The 21004-nt window shown below is 53.2% G+C and overlaps 1 protein-coding gene and 2 long non-coding RNA genes across 7 annotated transcripts in view; 2 read left to right on the forward strand and 1 right to left on the reverse strand.

The window, feature by feature from the left end:
- Nucleotides 1-10430, reverse strand: part of FOSL2 (FOS like 2, AP-1 transcription factor subunit) — a 24242-nt gene extending 13812 nt beyond the window's left edge. Inside the window, exons 1-4 of one of the 5 annotated variants that reach the window (XM_072770699.1) lie at nucleotides 9497-10294; nucleotides 8407-8519; nucleotides 6860-6913; nucleotides 6659-6753 (exon numbers count right to left, since the gene is read on the reverse strand). Coding sequence is in view for 1 of the 5 variants with exons in the window: in XM_072770697.1 (XP_072626798.1) it covers nucleotides 9497-9595 (99 nt within the window). In the remaining 4 variants the exon portion in view is untranslated. Of the gene's footprint in view, nucleotides 1-6658; nucleotides 6754-6859; nucleotides 6914-7474; nucleotides 8156-8406; nucleotides 8520-9496 lie in introns of those variants that run through there. The other 4 variants (XM_072770701.1, XM_072770700.1, XM_072770697.1 and 1 more) reach the window with 4 other exon arrangements.
- Nucleotides 1000-6033, forward strand: LOC140601574 (uncharacterized). Its single transcript, XR_012004580.1, has 2 exons — nucleotides 1000-1356; nucleotides 1876-6033. It is a non-coding gene; the product is annotated as an uncharacterized lncRNA (long non-coding RNA).
- On the forward strand, nucleotides 9186-18982 carry LOC140601575 (uncharacterized). The gene is made up of 3 exons (XR_012004581.1): nucleotides 9186-9379; nucleotides 14038-14225; nucleotides 16218-18982. It is a non-coding gene; the product is annotated as an uncharacterized lncRNA (long non-coding RNA).
- The last annotated feature ends 2022 nt before the right edge of the window (nucleotides 18983-21004 follow it).

Below are 21004 nucleotides of genomic sequence, written 5' to 3' on the forward strand. Positions count from 1 at the left end.
AATGGGTCACGCTCCTTAGCAGTTGGTCTCGGCCTTTTTTCAGGGCAGACTACTAGAAAGTGAGCCAAAGAAGGGAAGGACCTCCCTGCCCCCACACACACTCCCTCTCAGGTTTCCAGCTTTTCAGGGGAAAGCTCCCCTCGGGGAGTGCTTGCCCTCAGGTGATTCCCGTCTCCACATAAGGGTTCTGCAAATTCTTTCTTCCCTAACCGGGTGGGTGACATGATGAAAGTCAATGTCACTTACTAAGCACTTACTAAATGACAGACACTGTGGTAGTGTTTGACCTCAATTATCTGATTACTTCTCACTCTGAGGTAAGAACTACCATTATCTCCTTTTTAGAGGCAGAAATTTAGGCATAGAGAGATTAAGTAGCTTGTCCAAGGCCACCCTGCTCATAAGCATGGGGGTCAGGATTCAAACACAGTGCAGCTTGATAAAGAGGCCAAGGTTCCCAAACGTGGTACAACACAAGCTGCTGTGCATGGCTTTCTTCTTCCTCGAAATCCAGGCCCAGGCACTGGTACCAACCCCAACTGCCCTCAGAGCATCAGCTCATCCCTGCCAAGAGCCCCTACAGACCATCCCTCTCACCCAGAAGGCCTCATAGGCCCAACCCCAGATAAAATCCTGCCATCATTGGCATGGGTGCTAGAGCATCCCCCCTATTTTGGCCTGGTCAGACCCAACCAGGAGTAGAAGTATTAACAGCAAGGCCAGCTGCCACCATTGTTTCTGTCCTTGGTGACGACACCTGGATTCCTGTTGTGTTAATAAAGTGAAGCTTAGAGCACCTCACAGTAACTGAGGGACCTGGGGACCCTTCCTTGCTCGTTCCCCTCCTGCCAGCTGCCTGACCATCTGGGTGGTGGAATGAATGTCTCTGCCTCACTTCTCAAACCGCCCCCCCCCCAGCCCAGGAGCCCCAGGGCAAGGGGCCCAGTGAAGAAAGCACAATCCAGAACCAGAAGTTCCAAGATTCCACGAGGAGAGCCACCTGTGCAACGAATTCTGGGATTCTGTGAAGTTACCCATGCAACAGATTCTGGAATTCTAAGAGAAGTACAAAAGATTCTGAGTCATCATGGAAGGCAAAGACAACTCGGCTTTTTATCAGGAGCTGAGCCGTGTGTGTGTGTGTGTGTGTGTGTGTGTGTGTGTGTGTGTGCAGGAAGGATGCACTGAACGAGGAAGAATCCAAGTGGGAAATGATCTTCAAGGAGAAAACGCAGACAACCGAGCCAGGCCTTGAGGGGGCAGAGTGTTGAAAGCACGTGAGCGTGGCCGAGTGTGCAGAAGCACCAGAGGCCCAGACGGCTACGGCTACGTTTCTCCTGGGCGGCGGGATGGGAGGCGAGGACGTGGCGGGAAGTCAGCGCCGTACCTGGAGGCAGGAGACCTGGATTTGAGGCCTTCGCAAAACCACGGAGGACTGTCTGCCTGTCTGTGAGGGAGAATCCGAACACCAAACTCACTGCACTGTCATTACAAGCAGCCCCTTATAATCACCGGCCATAAAAGCACACCAGTGGTTCTCAACCGTGGCTGCCTATTAGAACATTCTGAGGAGCCTTTTCAAAACACCAAAGCTGGAGCCAGCCTCACCATTAGAGTTCTAAAATAACATGTCTGGGGTGGGGTTCTGATAAGGTATTTTTCTTTAAAAAATGCCCGAGGAGATTCTAACGTGCAGCCAGGGTTGAGAAACCCCGCGCCAAACAAAGGCCGCGGCACCATCCTCCCCTGCCCGCCGCCATGATGGCGCGTCCCGGTGTCTCCGCGCTCCGCTTGGGGTGGCTCCAGGAAAAACCGCCAGCTTCCCACTCCTGGGAAGCACCCAACATTTTTATTCCATCTTCCTCCCCGAGTTAGGTTAGGTTCCGGGTATGAAGAACACCTGAGGCATCCAGCATGCGGGTTTAATGTGACCCTGCACCTCTGCGAGGGAACTGTCAGCTTTTCTCTCAGGACACCTTCCAAGAAAATTCACTCCCTCCGCATCTCCACAAACAAGAGCTCCTGTTTCAGCCTAAAGGAAGCAAGCAAAAAGCCTGAAGCACAGCGCGGAGGCGAAGGCCCCTGGGGACTAAGTAGCCGGCTCTCAGTCCCTCTGGGGCCTCTGCAGGCCCACCGCGCTAGGTCCATAGAACCTGCTCCCGGCCTTCAGCCAGACTCCGTGCAGCTATGGCTTGGTCTAGACAAAACAAGACAGCAGTAAAAACAAGGCACTGGGTAATGACTGCCTCTAAGTGCATGTACAACTTGTTTCAGAGAGAGGTAAAGCCATCTGGGTAACACACTGGCTCTAAAAAGTGCAGAGAAAAATGTCCCATCCCCAGAGGGGCCTGGGGCTGTGATCCAGAAGGCTTCTGTCTCCTGGAGGAGCCTCTCTGAGACGCTCCCACAATCCCGCAAGTTTAAAGGAGATCTAGCAGCTGTGCCTGGTCTCAGCTCCAGAGGTATTACCCAGAAAGCTACCCTGGTGTAGGAGAGAGGAGGTGAGGCTAGGAGTTTCTGGTCCTGGGAGTCAGCCCGACACTCTTTGACAACAGGCCCAGAAATCAGTCGAACATCATGCTGGGATAAGTCATGGTTCTCTGTGGAAGGGTCGATACTGAACAGACACCAAGATGGGGTTTCTCTGCTGAAAGCATTAGGGTAGTGGGCCCTGCCGCAGCACAGGTGTGTCCTGGGGGCGGGGGTAGGGGTGGGGAGCTAGAGGAGGGGACCCTGGACCTCCCTGGCACCCCCTGGGGCCCTCCAGCCCCCTTAGAAGGAAGCTCTCCCCCTCCAGGGACAGGATGGAAGACGCCGGGTGGCCAAGTGGCATTCCAGCCTGGCAAAGCCTCCAAATGCTTTATTTGACTGTGTCATCCTGTTGACTTCTGGGTGGGCAGGGATGCCTATAAAAGGACAAAGTGGCCCCCACCGACCTCCTCGAGCAGAGTTTGACAAAACTTTGGCTGTAAAAGGCCAGATAGTAAATATTTTGGGCTTTGTGGGTCACGCGGTCTCTGTCGCAACCGCTCAACTCTGCCGTCTAGCGTGGAAGCAGCGGCGGACAGTATAAACAAACAGGTGTGTCTGTGTTCCATGAAACCTTATTTACAAAAATACCTGGGCCGCGCTTTGCCGACCCCTGTTCTAGAGGACCATGCCCTCTCCTAATGCTCAGGTCGGGGAAAAAAAAAATAAGAAAGGAAATAAGAAAGCCAGAGAGATAGAGAGATAGAGAGAGAGAGAGAGAACATTCTCTTTAACTCAGGGAGTCTCACTCACCAGTTTGAATCTCCATACCCTAAAGCTGAAGTCTGAGCCCTTATAAGCTTTGCTGTGGGTCTGTGGGCATCATAAAAACCCTTCTTTATCCTGAAGTCCCTGGATGTAAGGGTGCCATGGGCTGTTCAGTCCTGTTCTCACAACCTATAAGGAACACAGCTCAGAACACAGAGCCCTAGAATCACCCACCTTCATCAGGTCAGAACAGTCCCTACAGCCTAACACTTTTTGATTTGGGAAAATGACCTTCCTGAACTTGACAGCTGGGCCTTGGATTCAAAAATAAGGGTCACAACCACAGTCTTTTCCATCAGGATCTAGGAAGTAGGGTTTGGGTTCCCGTTTCCTGCAGACATGGGCAGGGCTTAGCCCCAAAACTCCTGAGCTGGGCAGAAATGGCATTTGAGGTGCACTGAGGATCGGTGTTCTTGGCCCATCCACTCAGCCAGGCATTTTGCCATCACACTGATTCTAGACTGGGCCCTCAAGCTCTCAAGCCATGAACCCCATGAATATCTGTGACCTGTCTCAGCAGGCAGGCAGGTATGACTGTGCCTGTCTGGAAAGGGACTGGCTTCTTTCTCCTAAGAACCCCTTTTCAAAAATTTGCAGCATTGGGCATCTGGGCAGCTCAGTGGTTGAGCATCTGCCTTCAGCTCAGGTTGTGATCCCGGGGTCCTGGGATCAAGTCCCACATCAGAGCCCCCGCAGGGAGCCTCCTTCTCCCTCTGCCTATGTCTCTGCCTCTTTGTGTGTCTCATGAATAAATAAAATCTTAAAAATAAATAAAATAAAATTTGCAGCATGGGAAAAGAAAAGCTCCAAAATCACCAGAGATTGTCTCGGGGGAAGAGGAGAAAGGACAACTGCTGCTTCAAACACCCCAGGACACCCAACCAAGGTCCAATTTGACTCCAATGCTATTTTTTAAACCGGGGATGTTCTCCAAAGCCTTCTATATGGAATTCAACCAGTCTTCACAGATTCTGCATTGGGTATCACTTGGACCTTTCCTAGCTGAAGAAAGCCACTTGTGTCACAGTGGAAATAGCTCCTAAGAACTCATGATTTCCCCCAAATTTTAAAGTACACACTCTCTCAGGTGACCAGCCTCCTGTCAGCTTCCTCTCTTTCCCAGCTTCTCTCGGAAGAACCACCCTCTCCCCCTCGTCCTAACTGCCAGGGTGAAGCAAAGCAAGGAAGAAAAGAAAAACAAGGGACGGAACAAAGTGGATGGTACGGAGTTACCTCCCAGCTTCCCCAGTTTCTTTCCGGCCAGAAGCCCAGCTCTAAAGCATGGCAGGGGAGTGGGGGGGGGGGGTTGGGGGGGGTGGAATTCTCACTATTCTGGGTACCCTCTTCTGCACTCAGTGCAAGGGCATGGCATCTGATCTTCCCTTCAACCACAGCAGGGTGAGCCTGGCCAAGTCACTGCCAGGGAGAGACGGTGGTGGGCAAGAGAATGCCTGTCTTCCTTCTCTGGCCCAGTGAGTCAGAGGGATAGAGTTACCGAGTGGGGTTTGGAACAGATCTATTCGCCTCAATCAAAGCAGCTGCTGTCCTGTTGAAATGTAGTGACCATCAAAAGACACCGCATGCAACATGTCCACAAAGTAATGAGGCTTTTTTCCTCCCTTTCAACAAATAGAGCACAATGAATTCTCAAAACCACTACCTTAATTCCTGTTTAATAGAGGGGGGAAAAATCTAAAGTATGGATGGCAAAAGTGCCTACTTTGCTGTGCCTTGTCTTGGTGACTGCTCTCCCAGGCGGACTCTTGAAATCAAGATCAAAATGCCTCGGGGTCCCACTGTGCTTTGGACCCAGCTGGATCACCAGTGCCTTCTATGTCAGACTCGATTCCTTCTATGTCCCATCTTTCAGTAACTTCCAAATATCAAAATTCACCCTCAAAAGGACAAAGATTTGTGAGTAGGGACGGTTTTTGAAGGAATCTGCTGAAGGCGATTCCAAAAGAGGGGCGTTGTCAAACGTGAGTCTGACAGAGCCACAGCAGTCAAAGAAGTGGTTAGGCTCCTCCAGGAATAATTACAAAGAGCACCACAGTGACCTGGGTGTATAAGTTCTGGCGTGTTTGCATAAGGTAGGAATGAAAAGGGGCACCTGAGTGGCTCAGTCAGTTAAGTGTCTGCCTTTGGCTCAGGTCATGATCCCAGGGTCCTTGGATTGAGCCCCCGCATCAAACCCCAGAATCCAGTCCCCGGCTCAGCTCCCTGTTCATGGGGAGCGTGTTTCTCCCTCTGCCCCTCCCCCTCCCGTGTTTTCGCTCTTTCAAATAAATAAAATCCTTAAAAAAAAGAGAGATAGAAACAAAACAAACAAAAAAAGAGGCTCCTAACTTGACACCTTGAACAATAATGCAGGCAAAAATAAAGCAATGGAAAATTCAACAGCCACTCAGACAATACATGACTGCTACTTTACCCAGTTCACTTTGATGAAAAAGTGACACTGACTTCCACCAACAAGAATCAGTAGAACAGACAAATTCCTGGGATAACATTTCGTTTGATCCTAATCTACAACATCTACAAGATCAAAGACAAAAAAAAAAAAAAATGGGGGGGGGAGAGGGGCACCAAACCCTTAATATCCACCTCCCACCTTCCACCAATTCTGAAGACCCCCCCTCCCAAACAATCCCCAGGGTCCTAATACAAACACGTCAAGAAAACAAGCCTTGGGAAGTTGAAGACATTGTTCCCGGCACCCTAAAGAATAGACCAACATCGAAATAGGGAAAGAAAAAAAAAAAAGCACTCCTTTTTCAACCAGGTTTTATTTAGAACAAATTTTTTAAAAAAACTGCATTTCAAAGTCTGGCAGTTCCTAGCGAACCACTGTTAAATATATGGCATTTATTTATCCCGAATTAAAAAGAAAAAAATCCTAAGAATTCCGAAAACTCACCAAGTTAACACTGTCTGAGGCTGGAAAAATACCTTCCCCAGACAGCTCTTCCAAGAATGTCCCGTAGGGGGCACTAAAGAGGTGTGATTGGGACAGACTTGGGAATCACAGTCATTTCTGGTAAAAGTTCTTTGATGTGAGGAATGTCCCAGCCTGGTACAGTTGGCAAAAGTTCACTCCGGGGAATTTTGTGTGTGTGTGTGTGTGTGTGTGTGTGTGTGTGTGTCTGTCTGTCTGTCTGTCTCTTGGGAAAGGGCGGTTGCCGAGGACGAGAGCTAGTCTGGTATTCCTTGATTCCAGAAAGGAACGGTCCCTCTTGGTTTATTTTCACAAGTTATCTGAGGAACAGACAAATGGCAGCCTTGGAAAAGTTCTGGGTCTTGTTTTTGTTTTGTTTTTTCATTAAAAGGGGGCCCAGCTGATGAAAACAAGTTATGAAATGACCTGTGTTTGTGTAACTGGCTGATTGCGTAATGCTCAGGCTCTGAAGCGGTAATAGTCGAGCAGCCAGGCAGGGCATATATCTGGGAGGTGTTTTCCTAGGAAAGTTAGAAGAGAGAGAAAACAACAACAATAAACAGAAAAGGCCAGGAGGGGGAGGTGTATGCAACTATTATTGACAAAACAAAATCGCCAATGACCAACCTTTGAGATTAAAACTATAACTGGAACAGGAAATATTTTTCATGCTTCGAGTTCCTGCCATATACAAGAAGAGTGGTTTTAACAAAGAGTTATCTGCCCCCCCCCACCCCTCCGAAGTCCCTGGAACTAATGGCCATGTGTTAAAATCAAGCTTTATTAAGCTAAGAGAGAAGAAAATTCTGGGTTGAGTACACAGCAACAAACCTATCGGGAATATGAGGCCCCACGAACAAACAGATCAGGAAAAAATTATATTCACTGGCCCAAGGGAAAAACCAGAGAACCCTCTCTCTTCTACCGACTGGTCCACTGAGAGGCCACAAAGGTGGAAGGCCCAGCCCTAAATGCCAGGAAAGCCTCCCCTTCAAGGAAGCAGAGAGAAATAAAGTGATTACAAGTTGTATCTGGTATGTAATAAAGTTACCTTGAGCCCCAGATCGGGTGGGGTCCTAGCACAGACTTGGGAAGTTAACAAAAGCCTCTCAAGTCAATCCTGAGGACCACAGAACAGCTTTGCTCCAAGTTGGAGCCAGGATGGAAAAACCTCCCCCCCGCTCCTCCCACCCCCTTCCCTAGGAGTGGACAGGCTGAGAAACTTGTCCAAAGCCGCATTACCTTGCCAATCCCTCTGGTTTGAAAGGCACCTCACTCAAGCTGCCGGGCCAAGCAGGCAGGCGTATATGCGAGAAGCCCGTGCACTAGTTATTACTAATTGCAAAATCCTCATGTGTTACAGCATGCTAGGAATTAGCCCACAGCTGCTTTTTGCTTCGGTAATGAGGCCCCATTACACCCTGCTGGACTGAGTTCTCTTCCTTCTTCCTAGCACTGGTTTCCTGTCTGATTTTCTTCCAAAACAGGGAATTGCCTCCGCTCACATCCTGGGCTCAAAGCCCTAGTGACACAGATTATTCAGTTGGGCCACTGATGTCCGGTCTGACTTCCCATTCAGGCCCCAGGGTCTGGGCAAAGCCAGGCAGCAAGATTGTCATATTACAGTGATAACTGCCACAAAACCAAAATAAAACAAAACAACAACAACAACAACAACAAAACCCCACAGCAGCAGAGGGACAAGATATCTAATGATCTCTTTTGGATCCAGGGAAGAGAGGGATGTTTTGGCAGCTTGTTGAATTGAAGAGTAAGGGAATGGGTATAAATGACTCCAACCCATTGCCTAATGATATTTGGATTCAATTAAAATCACCAACAGGACTGGAAAGCAAACAAAATCGCTTTTAGGACAAGATTTAAAACTCATCACCTTGGTGCTCATTATTAAAGGGGTGCTGAATGCACCCCCTCAATGCACAGACTAGGTTCTCTAGAGTGGGCGCTTATGGAGATGCAGGGAACATAGAGAAAAGCCATTCAGGGGACTCACCAAGTATGGGGAATCACTTTGGAACAAGGTATCCCTCTTCAGATCCCAAAGAGAGCCGTTTTTCCATTTTATTTTCTGGCAGGATCCACCCCACTGGGCTAAGCCCACCCCAGCCCCTCCTGGCTGGCTGGCTTCTAAGAAGCCAAGGCCACTGCCTTACCAGAGCAACTCTTGGCTGCAGCCAACTTGGCTAGAGACTCACTCCGCAGATCCTGACCAAGATGGGCTTCAGGTTGTAGTGGCCGTGTTTGTTAAGCCAGCTCCCTCTGAAACCTGGGGGGGGGGGGGCGGGGGCGGGGGGCTGCTACAGAGGGCAGACACCCCACCAGCACCACCACCCCACCAGCACCTTTCTGGTATTTATAGACACAGATCGCAGGCACAATCCTTCCAGTGCAAACCAGTCCGGCTGCTTTAGAAACGAGTTGTTTTTCCGCTTCCAGAACCACCCAGGAGCCTAAGCAAAGGTCTCGTCACCCCCACCCCCCACTTCTCTCTGCAGGCGTCCTTGCCCCAGGTACCCCCCCAGACCGTCAAGGTGCCCCTTCTGGCGGCAGCACAAGCTCCTTCTCTGACCCTAACAAGGAGAGAGATGGGCGCAGGGACACAAAGGGGCAGGCCCCGAGCCTCTCAAGGCTGACCTCCTCCTCCCCTGACCTTCGCACCCTATTCCCAGGGCGACAACCCTCGCCCTCACTCTGGATTACTTGAAGGAGCCCAACCATGTTTCCGAATCCCTAACCTCTTTCAGAAATTAAGACTGATGGAGAGCGGGGTGGGGGGGGGGGGGGCGAGAGGGCTTTCCCACAGGAATAGTGTCCTTGGATGTCGGGAGGGGCCAGTGGGGGCAAAGATTTGTTTCGCCCACCGCGGAGAAGTGGGGGGGAAGGAGGGAGGGGTTTCTGGGAGCGGAGTTACCAGGCTCCTGCGAGGGCGACGCTGGGGGGGCGGGGGTTGGAATTCTAGGAGCGAGTCTGGGTAAATGTAGTGTGAGGAAAAGAAACGTTTTGCCGGCTCTTCTAGCCCACTCCTCGCTCCAGTTTTGTTTTTTTGTTTTTTGTTCTTTTTTAAGTGGTGGGAGAAGAAGGGTATACAGGACAAGAGGAGAATCCAAAACTTGCAACGGTGACCCGGTAGGAATGTTCTCGCCACGCCAAAAACGGGGGGAGAGAGAGCAAAGGAGGCCGTGGCGGCGAGGGGAGGGCGGGGGTCCGCCCGCGCCGCCAGGTGCACCCGGGGCCCGCACCTACCTGCTGGCCGCCGCCGCTGCTGTAGGACTCGGCGTGCGCAGGAGAGCCGCTGCTGCCCCGGGACGAGGTGTCAAAGTTCCCGGGATAATCCTGGTACATGATCCGCGGTGAGGGCCCGAGAGGAAACAGGGTGTTTTTCTTCCCCCGCCCTCGCCGCGGCCGCGCACCGGCTGCTGCGCGCTCGCTCCGCGCGGCCGCGCCTGGGGCTCTGGTCTCGGCTCCCCGGCGTCTCCCCGGCGTCTCCCCGGCGCCGGCGGGTGCGGGTGCGGGTGCGGGTGCGGGCGGGAGGCGGCGACAGCCCGGGGACCGTGCCTCGCGAGGGCCTCGCGCTGCGCTTCTGCTCCCGGAGCGCCGCGGGGCCGGCGGGCCACCCGGTCCCTCCCTCTAGAAGTCCGCGCGTCCCCCGGTCCCTCCCCCGCGCCTCCCGCTCCCGCGCGCAGCCGGAGCCCAGCCGGAGCCCAGCCGGGACGGCCGGCCCGACCCAAAGCTGGAAATCAGAGGGAAACGGCAGCCCGGCGGCTCGCGCCTGCCAGGTCCGGGGGGCCCCCGACTTCAGACAGGGCGGAAAAAAGAAAAGAGCGAAAAGAAAGGCTGCCCGCCGGGAGAAACTTCTATTTCCTCCTTTCAGAAAAGGAGCTGAGAATAAACTTCCTGTGGCGGAGTCGCCGCCGGAGTTTCGGAGCCGCTCGGACACTTGCGGGGAGAAGGGAGCCCGCGCCCGGCGTGCGGGGTGCCGGCTGCGCTGCGAGGAGGACGCGGCCCCCGCTGCCCGTGCCGCCGCCCCGGCGCCCCACCGCACCCCTCCCCGGCGCCCAGCTCCGGACGGGGCCGCCTCGCCCGGCCGCGCCTCTCTCCCTCTCTCCCGGGCCCGCCGAGCGCCGCTCACTTGCTCGTCGCTGCGCTCGGAGCCCCTGCGCTCTGCCCGAGATGAGTCACTACAATGGCACGAGTTCAACTCCACACTCTTTATTCTCCAGCCCCTGTACCATGTGGATTCACTCACGTCAACCCCAGACTCCACCTTGCAGGGAGGAGCGCGCGGGGAGGCGGGGGGGGGGGGGGGAGGAGGAGGAGGAGGAGGAAGAGGCGCGGGAGGAGGCGGGCGCAGCGCTCCCCTCGGTGCCCCGGCTCCCGGCCGCGCTGACGCCAGCCGCACAGCCCGCGCGGGGAGAAGGCGGTGGCGGGGCCGCAGCGGCCGGGCGGCGCGGCTCGGGGGCGCCGAGGCGGCCCCCGCCCCTCCCCACCCCCGCGCACCCCCGGGCCCAGCGCCCTTGGTCTATTCCACTGGCGCACGTTGCCAAAGATGGTCATTTGCGTTAGAGGACGCGAGTGCGGGTTCCCTCGCTTTCGGGTGACGTGGAGGGAGAGGGATTCCCTCGCCGGCTCCCGAGCGCGCCGCGGCCTCCCCCCTCCACCGCCCTGGGAAGGGGCGCGGGGCGGGGCCCCCAGAGTGCGGCCGCGCGGGCCCGGGCGCCGGATTTTACAAAATAATCACAGCCTGCACAGCGAGACGGGCGGTCCGGTGCGGCGCCACCGCGAGGCCGGGAGCCGGGCGCGCAGAGCCGCTCTCAGGGAGGGCGCGGCCGAGCGCGGTCGTCGGCGCCCTCCGCGGCGCCGCCCGGTGCAGCGAGAGCCCTGGGCGCGCAGGGTACCCGCGCCGCCCTGCGGCCGGGCCTTGGCGGGGCGCGGCGCCGCCGGGCGGGGCCGACCTGCCTATTTGTCCCTACGTGGCTGGCTGCCCACTGCTTCCCTCCCCCAACCCCGAACACGCACACACATACTTTTTTTTTTTTTCCCCCCCTCCGGCCCTACAATTAATTTGTTAGGAGTAGCCCTGAAGACGAAATTAACCGGTCGAGATATTCCGGCCTCCCTCTGTATGGGACAATTAGGACGCATCTAATAGTGATCGGGCGTTAGAAGCGAACTTCGACTGCTAGGAATTAAAAAAAAAAAAAAAAAAATACAAGAGGAAGGGAGGGAGGCCCGGGAGAGGGTGTGCCCCAACGAAGTCTTCAGCTGTTTTGGAGGGAAGTTCTGGGAGCAAGGAGTCTGGACTCCTGGGTCTTCCCGCCTCGCCTGGTGGGGCGGGGCGAGGTGCGGGTTAACGAGCACAGGCCTCGGAGTACGAACGCCAGGCTGTGCTATTTACGAGCTGTGCGACTTTGGGAGAGTCCCTTAACCCTTCTGGGCTTCGGTTTCTTCCTATAAAATGAAGGGGCCGGGAAAGGTGACCCTCTAGGGCCCTTGTCAGCTCTGGAACTTCAGTTCTTCTGCAGAGACGATCGGGGGAGCACTGGACTAGGAGTCAAGATGCTTGGGTTCTGGTCCACGCATCGCTTTACCCAGCTCTTAGCGGCGCCCTCTGTACCCCCACAGGGTCCCCGTGAAGACCCGACGGGAAGATGTGCGAAGACCGTGAACTCTGTGAAGCGCTGTGCGTTGTAACACGTCACAGATCCGGTCCTCAGTTTCCTTATCTGTAAAGTGGGGGAGTTGCTAGGAAAGAAAAATAGAGCCGGGAACTCAAAGCTTTCCCGGGGCTCTATATAAAGCGCTGGCGTTTCCGGGACGGCTGGCGGCATCTGGCCGCCCCACTGGCCCCAAGATACGGTAATCCCAAACAATACTCGGGGTCATTGTTTACAGCTATAAAACACATTCTGTCCCGAGCTCCATCCCCAAGGACGCGCGAGGCGAGGCTGGCCAGACCCCTCGCACCTCCGCCGCCGCCGCCCTGCGGGCAGAGTCCCCAGCTCCGCGGGCCCGGAGAGGTGTGTGGCCGGCGGATGTGCACCGCGGTCGCGGGGACGGGGCGGGGGGTGGGGGGGGGGCGCGGTTGGTTTTGTTATTGTCGTTTCATCCTTGAGTCCTGCCTGCCTGGGTGTTTACGCGCCTCTCCCAGCAGGACTGAGTAAATGCAGTTCTTTGACGCAAAACCGATCAGCCCTTTCCCCAGCGGCAGTGGCAAAACCAGAAAACTGGGGGTGGGGACGGTGCCGGGGAGAGCGCAGGAAAAGAAATCGTGACACTTTCTCACTCGCCTCGCCGTCCTCTCCTGCGCCGCACGGCCCCCAGGTGCCTCAGCGAGCTCCCGGGGGTGCTGCAAAGCGAGGCGCGCCCGGGACCCTCCCGCCGGCAGCCGCGTGCCGAAGCGGCACGAACCGAAGATGCACTTTTGGTTTTCCTTTGAGCACCGGCGGCTGCCCGTCCCTCCCCCACCCCGCGCTCGAAAATCCGGGTGCTTCTGGGTCTCTCCCACACAGCCCTTCCAGTAATGCGGGGGGAAAGGAGGAGGGGGAGAGGGAGCGGGAGCTTCCTCCGCGGCCTCCGCCGTCCCGGGCGCGCCCAGGCCCCTGCCGGCGCCGCCGGGAGCGCGCGGGCGGGCGAGCGCACCCTCGCGCCCTCGCCCTCGCCCTCGCCCGCCCCCGCCCCCGCCCTGCCTGCGCCCCGGCCCTTTCCTTTCTTGTGGGTTCCCGTAAAGCCCAGCAGCACCGAGACGTCTGCAGAGCATCACGGAATCTGTGCTGATGCAAGTCGCTAGCCTCCCTTTGGTGCGCCGGGCCTGCCTCGGGGCGCTTTGATGCCGGTCTTCCCCAGCTCCAGAGCTTGTGCCTCTGCCCGCCGGGAGGCCTGCGCTCGGCGGCCCGTCCTCACCTCCTCAGTCCCCGAAGCCAGAGGAGCAGAGCTGCGCCCTGCTGCTGCAGGGACCGGCCCCCATGGTCAGCCTGGTGTCTCAGCCAAACTGTGAATGTCAAACCGAGAATTCAGCCTCCGAGGCCAGTTTATTGCCTCCTTCTTGCGGAATCATTTCTGATCACCCAGTTAGAAAGGGGCCTCTGGCTCCTTGGGATATAGCATACGAGAGGAACAGAGGCCTCCCTTCACTGAGCCCTCAACCAGAGTCAGGCATCAGGCTGATGACTTTACAGGGATTGTCTCATGCAGTCCTCCCAACAAAACGTTTGAGGTGGCTACTAGTCCCTGGTTGCAGAGCAAGAAAGTGAGATTTAGTAACTTGTCCAGGAGATTTGGTCAGTGGGTTAGTGATCCACTTGGAAATGCAGCGGAGCCTCTATAACACCAGGCTCTTCGTTTTTTACCCAGGACGCTGCATGTCCTGCCTCCTACTGGTCTGTCTTTTGTTTCTCTCTTACTGGTCCTTCAGAAAGCATGGACTTTATTTGGTGCATGACTTCTCCTGCACTTAGAGGTGCTCCTTCTCAGCTGAATAAATAAACAGCCTCACACGGAGGCTCAGAATAGGGGAAGGTCATGCCGGGTGAGGGAGGCAGAGGTGAGAGAAAAGGATAGGGAGAAGAGGATCATCGCTTGAGGCTCTCTTCTCACTGTCTCTCTGGGTCCCTGGGACCTCCCTGCCGGGCAGTGGCAATTGCATCTCCTCCTCTGTCCCTCTAGCACAAAGCTTGCTCCCTGACTCAAATCCGAATGACTGCCTGCTCTGGGCTGCACTGGCCCACACATCTGAGAGACGGTTCACAGGACCTTTCACATACATGGCCTCACTTGTCCTCACACAGCAGCCCTGCCAGGGACGCGACAGCAGCGGGGGTGACTCCGGATTGCCAAAGAGGAGGCAGAGGAACAGAATGGCAAGGCAGCCTACTCAAGATTTCCCAGCCTGTGGGTGTCAGAGCCTGCTCAGAGCCGTCCCACCTGACTTTACACCCAGCGCTCTGCACATCACCTCTGCTCCCAGCCTTGACAGGTCAGAGGCAAGCTCCACATCTTCATGATAAATGGTCCTCTATACATCATACCTAAGCAAATCTGCCAGTATTTCTCTGTGGTACACCATACATATTGGTGATCTTTGAACATTTCTGAAAGGCAGTGCATCTTATAATCGATGGCTATTTAATATGGAAGCGTTTGGGTTTGTCTGAAGATCTCTGCATCAGTCAGGAGTCTATTAGGACACAGACTTCAGCCCAGCTGGCTCAAAGGAAGGGCTTTTTTTAAAGATTTAATTTATTTATTCATGAGAGATACAGAGGCGGGGGCTGGTGCGCAGAGACACAGGCAGAGGGAGAAGCAGTCTCCATGCAGGGAACCCGACATGGGACTTGATCCTGGGTCTGAGGATCGCACCCCAGGCTGAAGGCGGCGCTAAACCGCTGAGCCACCAGGGCTGCCCAAGGAAGAGGCTTTTATGAAGAATCTCCATATAGAGATGGGGCCAGAGCTAAGACAAGGGGCCTTGGCACCCAGAGCCTAGTAACAGCTGGAAACTGTGACCACCCCTAAGATTGAGAAGGGGAGGAAATAGTGTTATTAGAGCCCGGTGTGCACTGTGCCATGGAAGAGGGCCAGCAAGCAGCACAGAGGGAAGTAGCCACAGCCAGAGAGCCCTGGAGGGGGTGGGGTCAGGGAGGGAGACCAGACCCCTCTCTCTCATCCCTGTACCCCATCTCTAGCCAAAGGCAGTCCACTGAGGGCAGCCCCCTGACCAGGACATATAGAAGGGCAAAGAAAGGTGAACAGTGGGGATCCCTGGGTGGCGCAGCGGTTTGGCGCCTGCCTTTGGCCCAGGGCGCGATCCTGGAGACCCAGGATCGAATCCCACGTCGGGCTCCCGGTGCATGGAGCCTGCTTCTCCCTCTGCCTGTGTCTCTGCCTCTCTCTCTCTCTCTCTGTGACTATCATAAATAAATTTAAAAAAAAAATTAAAAAAAAATAAAGAAAGAAAGAAAGAAAGGTGAACAGTGGATCTGGTGGGTGTGGGGGAGGCACACACAGCAAGTTGGGGAGTAGCCAGTATTAAGATGCTGTTAAACCCAGGTATGTCTTCTCTTAGGCGGCATTTCAAGTTGCGGGGTTGGGGGAGGGATGCAAGGCAACCAGTGGGTCCCATGCCTCACCCTGAGTGGGGATGAGCATCAGAATAACTTGCACCCCTTTTTCAAACTGCACCTCCTCCCCCCCTTTAAACTGTACGGAGGCACTGAGTCACTAATCCTAAGGGAATGTGTCCTCTCCCTCAGGTGTGGGGGGCAGAAGACAAGTTGGGAACCACAGATCAAAAGATATGAGTGAATAAACAGTGCCGACTCCCTCCCCTGTGGCCTCCTTTAAATTCCAAGGAGGACCCTCCCAGCTTAAGTGTTCTGAGATGTGGCACGTACCTCCACCCACCACAATTCCCATTTCATGTACAGGACATACCCTAATAGAAGAAATGAAAACAAGAAGGTCCAGAAACCCTCACTCTAGAGGCCGTCAGAATAGTAATATTAAAACTGCAATGTGCTGCATCGGGCTGATGGTCATGGTCACCTGTTCAAAATTCATCAAGCTCTACCCTAAGGTTAGGGCACTATATTTTTGCCTTCAATAACACACAAAAGCAAACAACAACAAAGCCTTTTTGTTGCCTCAGACCACATTTGAAGTTATACTGAAGTTTGTGCAAGACTTTTCAGAAAGCAAATGCAAAGGAGGCCTTTCTGGCCACCTGCTTATGGCCCCAGGAGACTTGAGTAGTCAATGCCTCCAGAAAGACTCAGGCAAGAAAAGGATACTTCCCAGGTGTTCGTTTTTGTTTTTGTTTTTGTTTTTTAAGCCGGTACATTCCAGAGATAGAGAGCCCAGTGCTATTATTCAGAAATATCTTTAGGAGTTAGAACAGAAGTTACCACTGGTAGGAATGTTTGTGGGGTCTGCAGAGGAGGAACAGGACTTCTATCATTTATCATTTCAGGTCTCACTGCTGCACAAGGAGAGGCGGCTTAGTGTTGGGGTCCCAGTTGGGAAACGAGGTCCAAGGATGACATTGCTACACCTGGCTGTGTGACCTGGAGTTAAGTCTCTTAATATCTCTGGACTTCTGCTTCCTCATCTGCTGCCAAGAAATTGGACTGAACATAGGGTCTGTCTTAGGGTAAAGGGAGTTACAGAAGGCTAAAGGGGAAGCCTCCTTCCCTGCCACTCACTTGTCCAAAATGAGTCTGTTGGGCATCTTCAGGTTCTGCTTGGAACATAACTTTCTACCCTCTTGTTCTAAAGACCCAGAAGTCCAGGAGAAAGGAGCTATTCGGCTGCAGCGTGAGGGTTTCCCCTTCTGTGCCATGCCCAGGCTGGAGGTTCCAGGCAAGTTCCACCCACTTCTAATCTGGTCAGAGCCCAGGACCCTGCCAGGCTGTCATAGTCATCCTTGGCCAGCCCCAGGGTTCCCCTGGCTGGTGCTGGGAAAAGGAGGAGGAGAAGAGAAGCCTGAAGACTGGATGGGCCCTGCCCGCAGGCAGCTCCCAATCTAGTTAGAAGAATAAGGAGCAGCACACATAGTTTTGGGGGAACCACAGTAACAATGGTGACACCTATAAAAACCTTTTATAGGGCTTACCTTGCACCAGACAATGTTTTAATTAAGTCATAGATATTAACTCTGTTAATATTCACAAGTACTCTATGAGGTAGTCATAATTATTATTCCCAGTCAACAAATGAGAAAAATTGAAGTCAAGAGAGGTAAACTCATCCAAACTTTCAGAGCAAAACAGAAACAGAGCTGGGATTTGAACATGTGCATCCAGGCCCCAGACTCCTGGTACAGAAGATGTTAATGAATCTTGCTATTAGCTTGGCACTGGGCCATTACACACCATCCATCTCTCCACACACGGACACATCACCCGCTAGGGTTTTATCTGATCTTCTCAACAGTCTGTGAAGCAGACAGGGCCCACGGTACTGGTCCTATCTTCCAGATAAAGAAACTGAGGTGCAGGTAAGTCATAGGTTCAAGGTCACACCAACCTTGAGTGCAGAGGAGGGGTGTACCCAGGGCTCCTGACTCCCTTGGGCCAGGCTTTTTGCTTTTCTCCTCCACATACTGGGGCTACAGGGGATAGAAGTGGAGCCCAAAGAAAAGCCAGGAACAGGAGACCCGGTTGCTTGTTCCAGAGCAACTGAGTTGGAGATCTGTAACTTGCCACTAAGAGAGTTAATGACATACCTATGAGCACATAAAGAGCACCTACTGGTAGCACTTACTGTTTGCCAGACATCTCAAGAAAAAGAAAGACAGGTAAAGAGGTGGCTGTCCTCCAAAAATTTGGAATCTGGTGAGGGATGAGAAAGATCCTCAAACAGCTTTATAAGTCATCACACAATTAGCACAAGAGAGCTCCTGGGGTCCTCTAGTTAATGCAGAGGGTGAGAATGTAGCAGATGGAACACATCTGAAAAGTCCTCATGAGGGTGGTGGCAGTAACACTGCCCACAGGAGTCTGATGGGATATTGCCAAGGTGAAGGTCAGGGAGGGTGCAGAGTAGACAGCATTGGAAGGGTCAGGCTCAGGAAAGCATGCCTATGCCGGAGCAAGAAGAAATTGATGGGATTGACTGGGCCCAGGGGAATGGCCTAAAGTGTAGAGTCCAGGCAGGTGCTCCAAATATCTCCAGGGATTCCCTGTGGGAAAGGAGCTAGGCTTATCACTATGCCCTGTGGCCCCAAAGGATGAGGCAAGGATTAAGGGCTGGTGTTGGGGGAGGCAGGACTGCCTGAAAATATCACGGGAAGTTTGGGGAAGATGTTCAGAAAGAGGCTGGGACTCTGTAGGTGTCATAAGAGGGATTCAAAACCAGATAGGAATCTGAATCAGCTGACCCTGATGACTCTGTGAGTTCCACACCAGACTTGGAAATGGCCTGTGGCTGGCCGTGGAGTTTGGATTTCGTTCGAAGGCCATGCTGACACACACCAGTTTGTAGAACAAGGAAAGGAGGCAGGGGCAGTGATGGGGTCAGAGCTTCACCAGGATCTGTGAAATTGCTTTTGTACATACACAATTTGGGGTAGTAGATGGAAAATAAACGGGGCCCAGGACTTTTGTCAAATTGTTTTAGGTGGGATGGTGACATCCATTGTGCTTCTGTAAGATAATATCTATGTTTTTAGATACATATTAAAGGACACAGGGATGAAAGACAACATTTTGGTTTGGAGTTAAAATATTTCAGCAAGACACTGGTGGTGAGTACCATGTATAGAGCTGTTGAATCACCCACTATGGTGTACACCTGAAACTAATGTAACCTTGCATGTCAACTGTACCTCAGTTTTATTTATTTTTATATATATATATTTATTTATTTATGATAGTCACAGAGAGAGAGAGAGAGAGAGAAAGAGAGGCAGAGACACAGGCAGAGAGAGAAGCTCCGTGTACCGGGAGCCCGACGTGGGATTCGATTCCGGGTCTCCAGGATCGCGCCCTGGGCCAAAGGCAGGCGCCAAACCGCTGCGCCACCCAGGGATCCCCCTATACCTCAGTTTTAAAAAATGTTCTTAAATATTTCAGCAAGGGGAATTATGTATTTTTCACACACATATATATGTATGTGCACATATACACAGGTATATATCTATGTACACACATGTAAATACATGTGTATGCATGTACTACACACACGTACATAATTAGCAAATATAATGTTGATCAAAAACAACCGGAGACAAAATGATCCTGACTGTATGGTTCCATTTTATAAAGGTTTTTTAAGGCACAGTGAGTCTATGATGTTAGAAGTCAAGACAGTGGTTGCCCTCACAGGGTCAGGCAGGCTGGGGGGCCTGAGGACCCCTGGTACTAGCCCGGTTCTGTCTCTTGGCTGGAGCAGACTTACAAAGGTGTGCTTGCTTTACAAAAACTCAGTGAGTTGTGCACATCATCTGTGCACTTTAATGGGTGTATGTTTTGTATTTCAATAAATTTACCCCAAAATGCCACCCCCCCCCACACACACACGTGAGAGGAGGAGAGATTGAATTGTGATATATATGAGACAGAGAGCAATCTGAAGTACACAGGACTCCTCCATTGGCAGTTTCTTGAGGAGAGAAGACACGATCTAACTATCTAACGTATGCCTTAAGCATGAGTTTTCCAAACAATTTTGAATGCTACCCTCGGGGTAGCCCCTTTTTTCTCCCCATAAATCAAGGGAAACATGTGTGGGCTGCAGCCCTGAATTTGAAAAATCTCATGAAGCTAATCACCCTGATGGCAGGGTAGAGGATGGAGAGGAGTGGGAAGGACCCAGGGCAAAGACCAACAGGAGAGAGCCAGAGAGGGGGACCAGAGCAGGCCAGGGGGTGGGAAGGCCAGGTCTGACTTCAGTGCTTCCATCTGAGTGGCGCCCATCACTCCAGCTCTCTGGGGAATGCTCAGGTGCAGGGGCAGACCTGCACAGACCCTGCCAGACACCCTAAGTACAACACACACAGAATGAGCTGGGTGCCACCAGAACCCCTACTGAGCACTCCCCCTGGGTGTCAGCACAGGCCCCCCCCTGGCACCCCACAGATCAGCTGCCCTGGGTCACCGGGCATGTGGGCTGCCTTGTGGGACCTGTGCCTCTAAAGACACACTGAGCCTGGGGAGTGGTGGCTCTGTTATCTGCACAAGTGAGCACATCATGCAATTTCCTGCCTGGGACATGAAAGCTCTTGAGAGGGTAGGAGATGTTCCTGGAAAGAAGGAAGCAGAGGAGGGAGGGAGGGAAAAGGGAGGGCGGGAGGGAGGGGGGAAGGGAGAGAGGGAAGGAGGGAGGGACGCCACTGATTTCTGTTTTGAGGCAGCTATGATGCTTCCAGAAGCGGCCCTAGGTTTGTAGACAAAAGACAAGGTTTGATTCCTGGGTCTGCTACTCAGAGCTGCCAAACCTCGACAAAGTCACTTCATCTCTAGACACCAGAATTCACTCATCTGCAAAGTGGGGTGAAGACTGCTGATCTGTGCATGGCTCAAGGTGACAGAAAGGGCCATGGGCTTGGATCAAAGAAACCTGGGTTCAAATCCTGCTTCTTCTGAGAGCCAAGGGACCCTAGCAGTTACTGAATCCCTCTGATCCTCACTTTCCTCCCTTGTGATGTGGCAATGGTAATAAGCTCAGGGCCATGGGGAGGGTTGTGCGTGTATGCCTTTATATAAATATCCACCCACCATCTATTTATTTACGATCTGCCTTACTCCCAAAAGGGTTTCTGAGGCTATGGGGAAGATTTAGTGAACAACACGGGATGGGCTGGCATGGGTTAATGCTGGCAGCATAGCATTCCCTTCTTTGCTAGTCTCACAAGGCTGTGGTGAGGCTCCCATGGGATATTTCCGAAAATGTCTCCCAAACTGGGAATTTCCATACAGGTGGGAGCTAGAGAAAGTGGCAAAGATGGGAAGGGTTTAGGGAAACTGAGGCAGGAATGGACATCTAGCCACCACCAGAGGAAGAGCTTGAGTTCTTGGGGTCCAAAGGTCTTCCACCCAGCAGCTAGGGGCCCATACACTTAAAGCACAAAGCAATTCCACAGAGGGGCACCTGGGTGGCTCAGTGGTTGAGTGACTACCTCCCTGTAGGGAGCCTGCTTCTTCCTCTGCCTGTGTCTCTGCCTTTCTCTGTGTGTCTCTCAGGAATAAATAAAATCTTAAAAAAAAAAAAAAAGCAATTTCATGCTACAGGGTCCTGTAATGTCAGAGCTGGAAGGAA

This window comes from Canis lupus, chromosome 12, assembly GCF_048164855.1.
Source record: "Canis lupus baileyi chromosome 12, mCanLup2.hap1, whole genome shotgun sequence".
Classification (NCBI taxonomy): domain Eukaryota; kingdom Metazoa; phylum Chordata; class Mammalia; order Carnivora; family Canidae; genus Canis; species Canis lupus.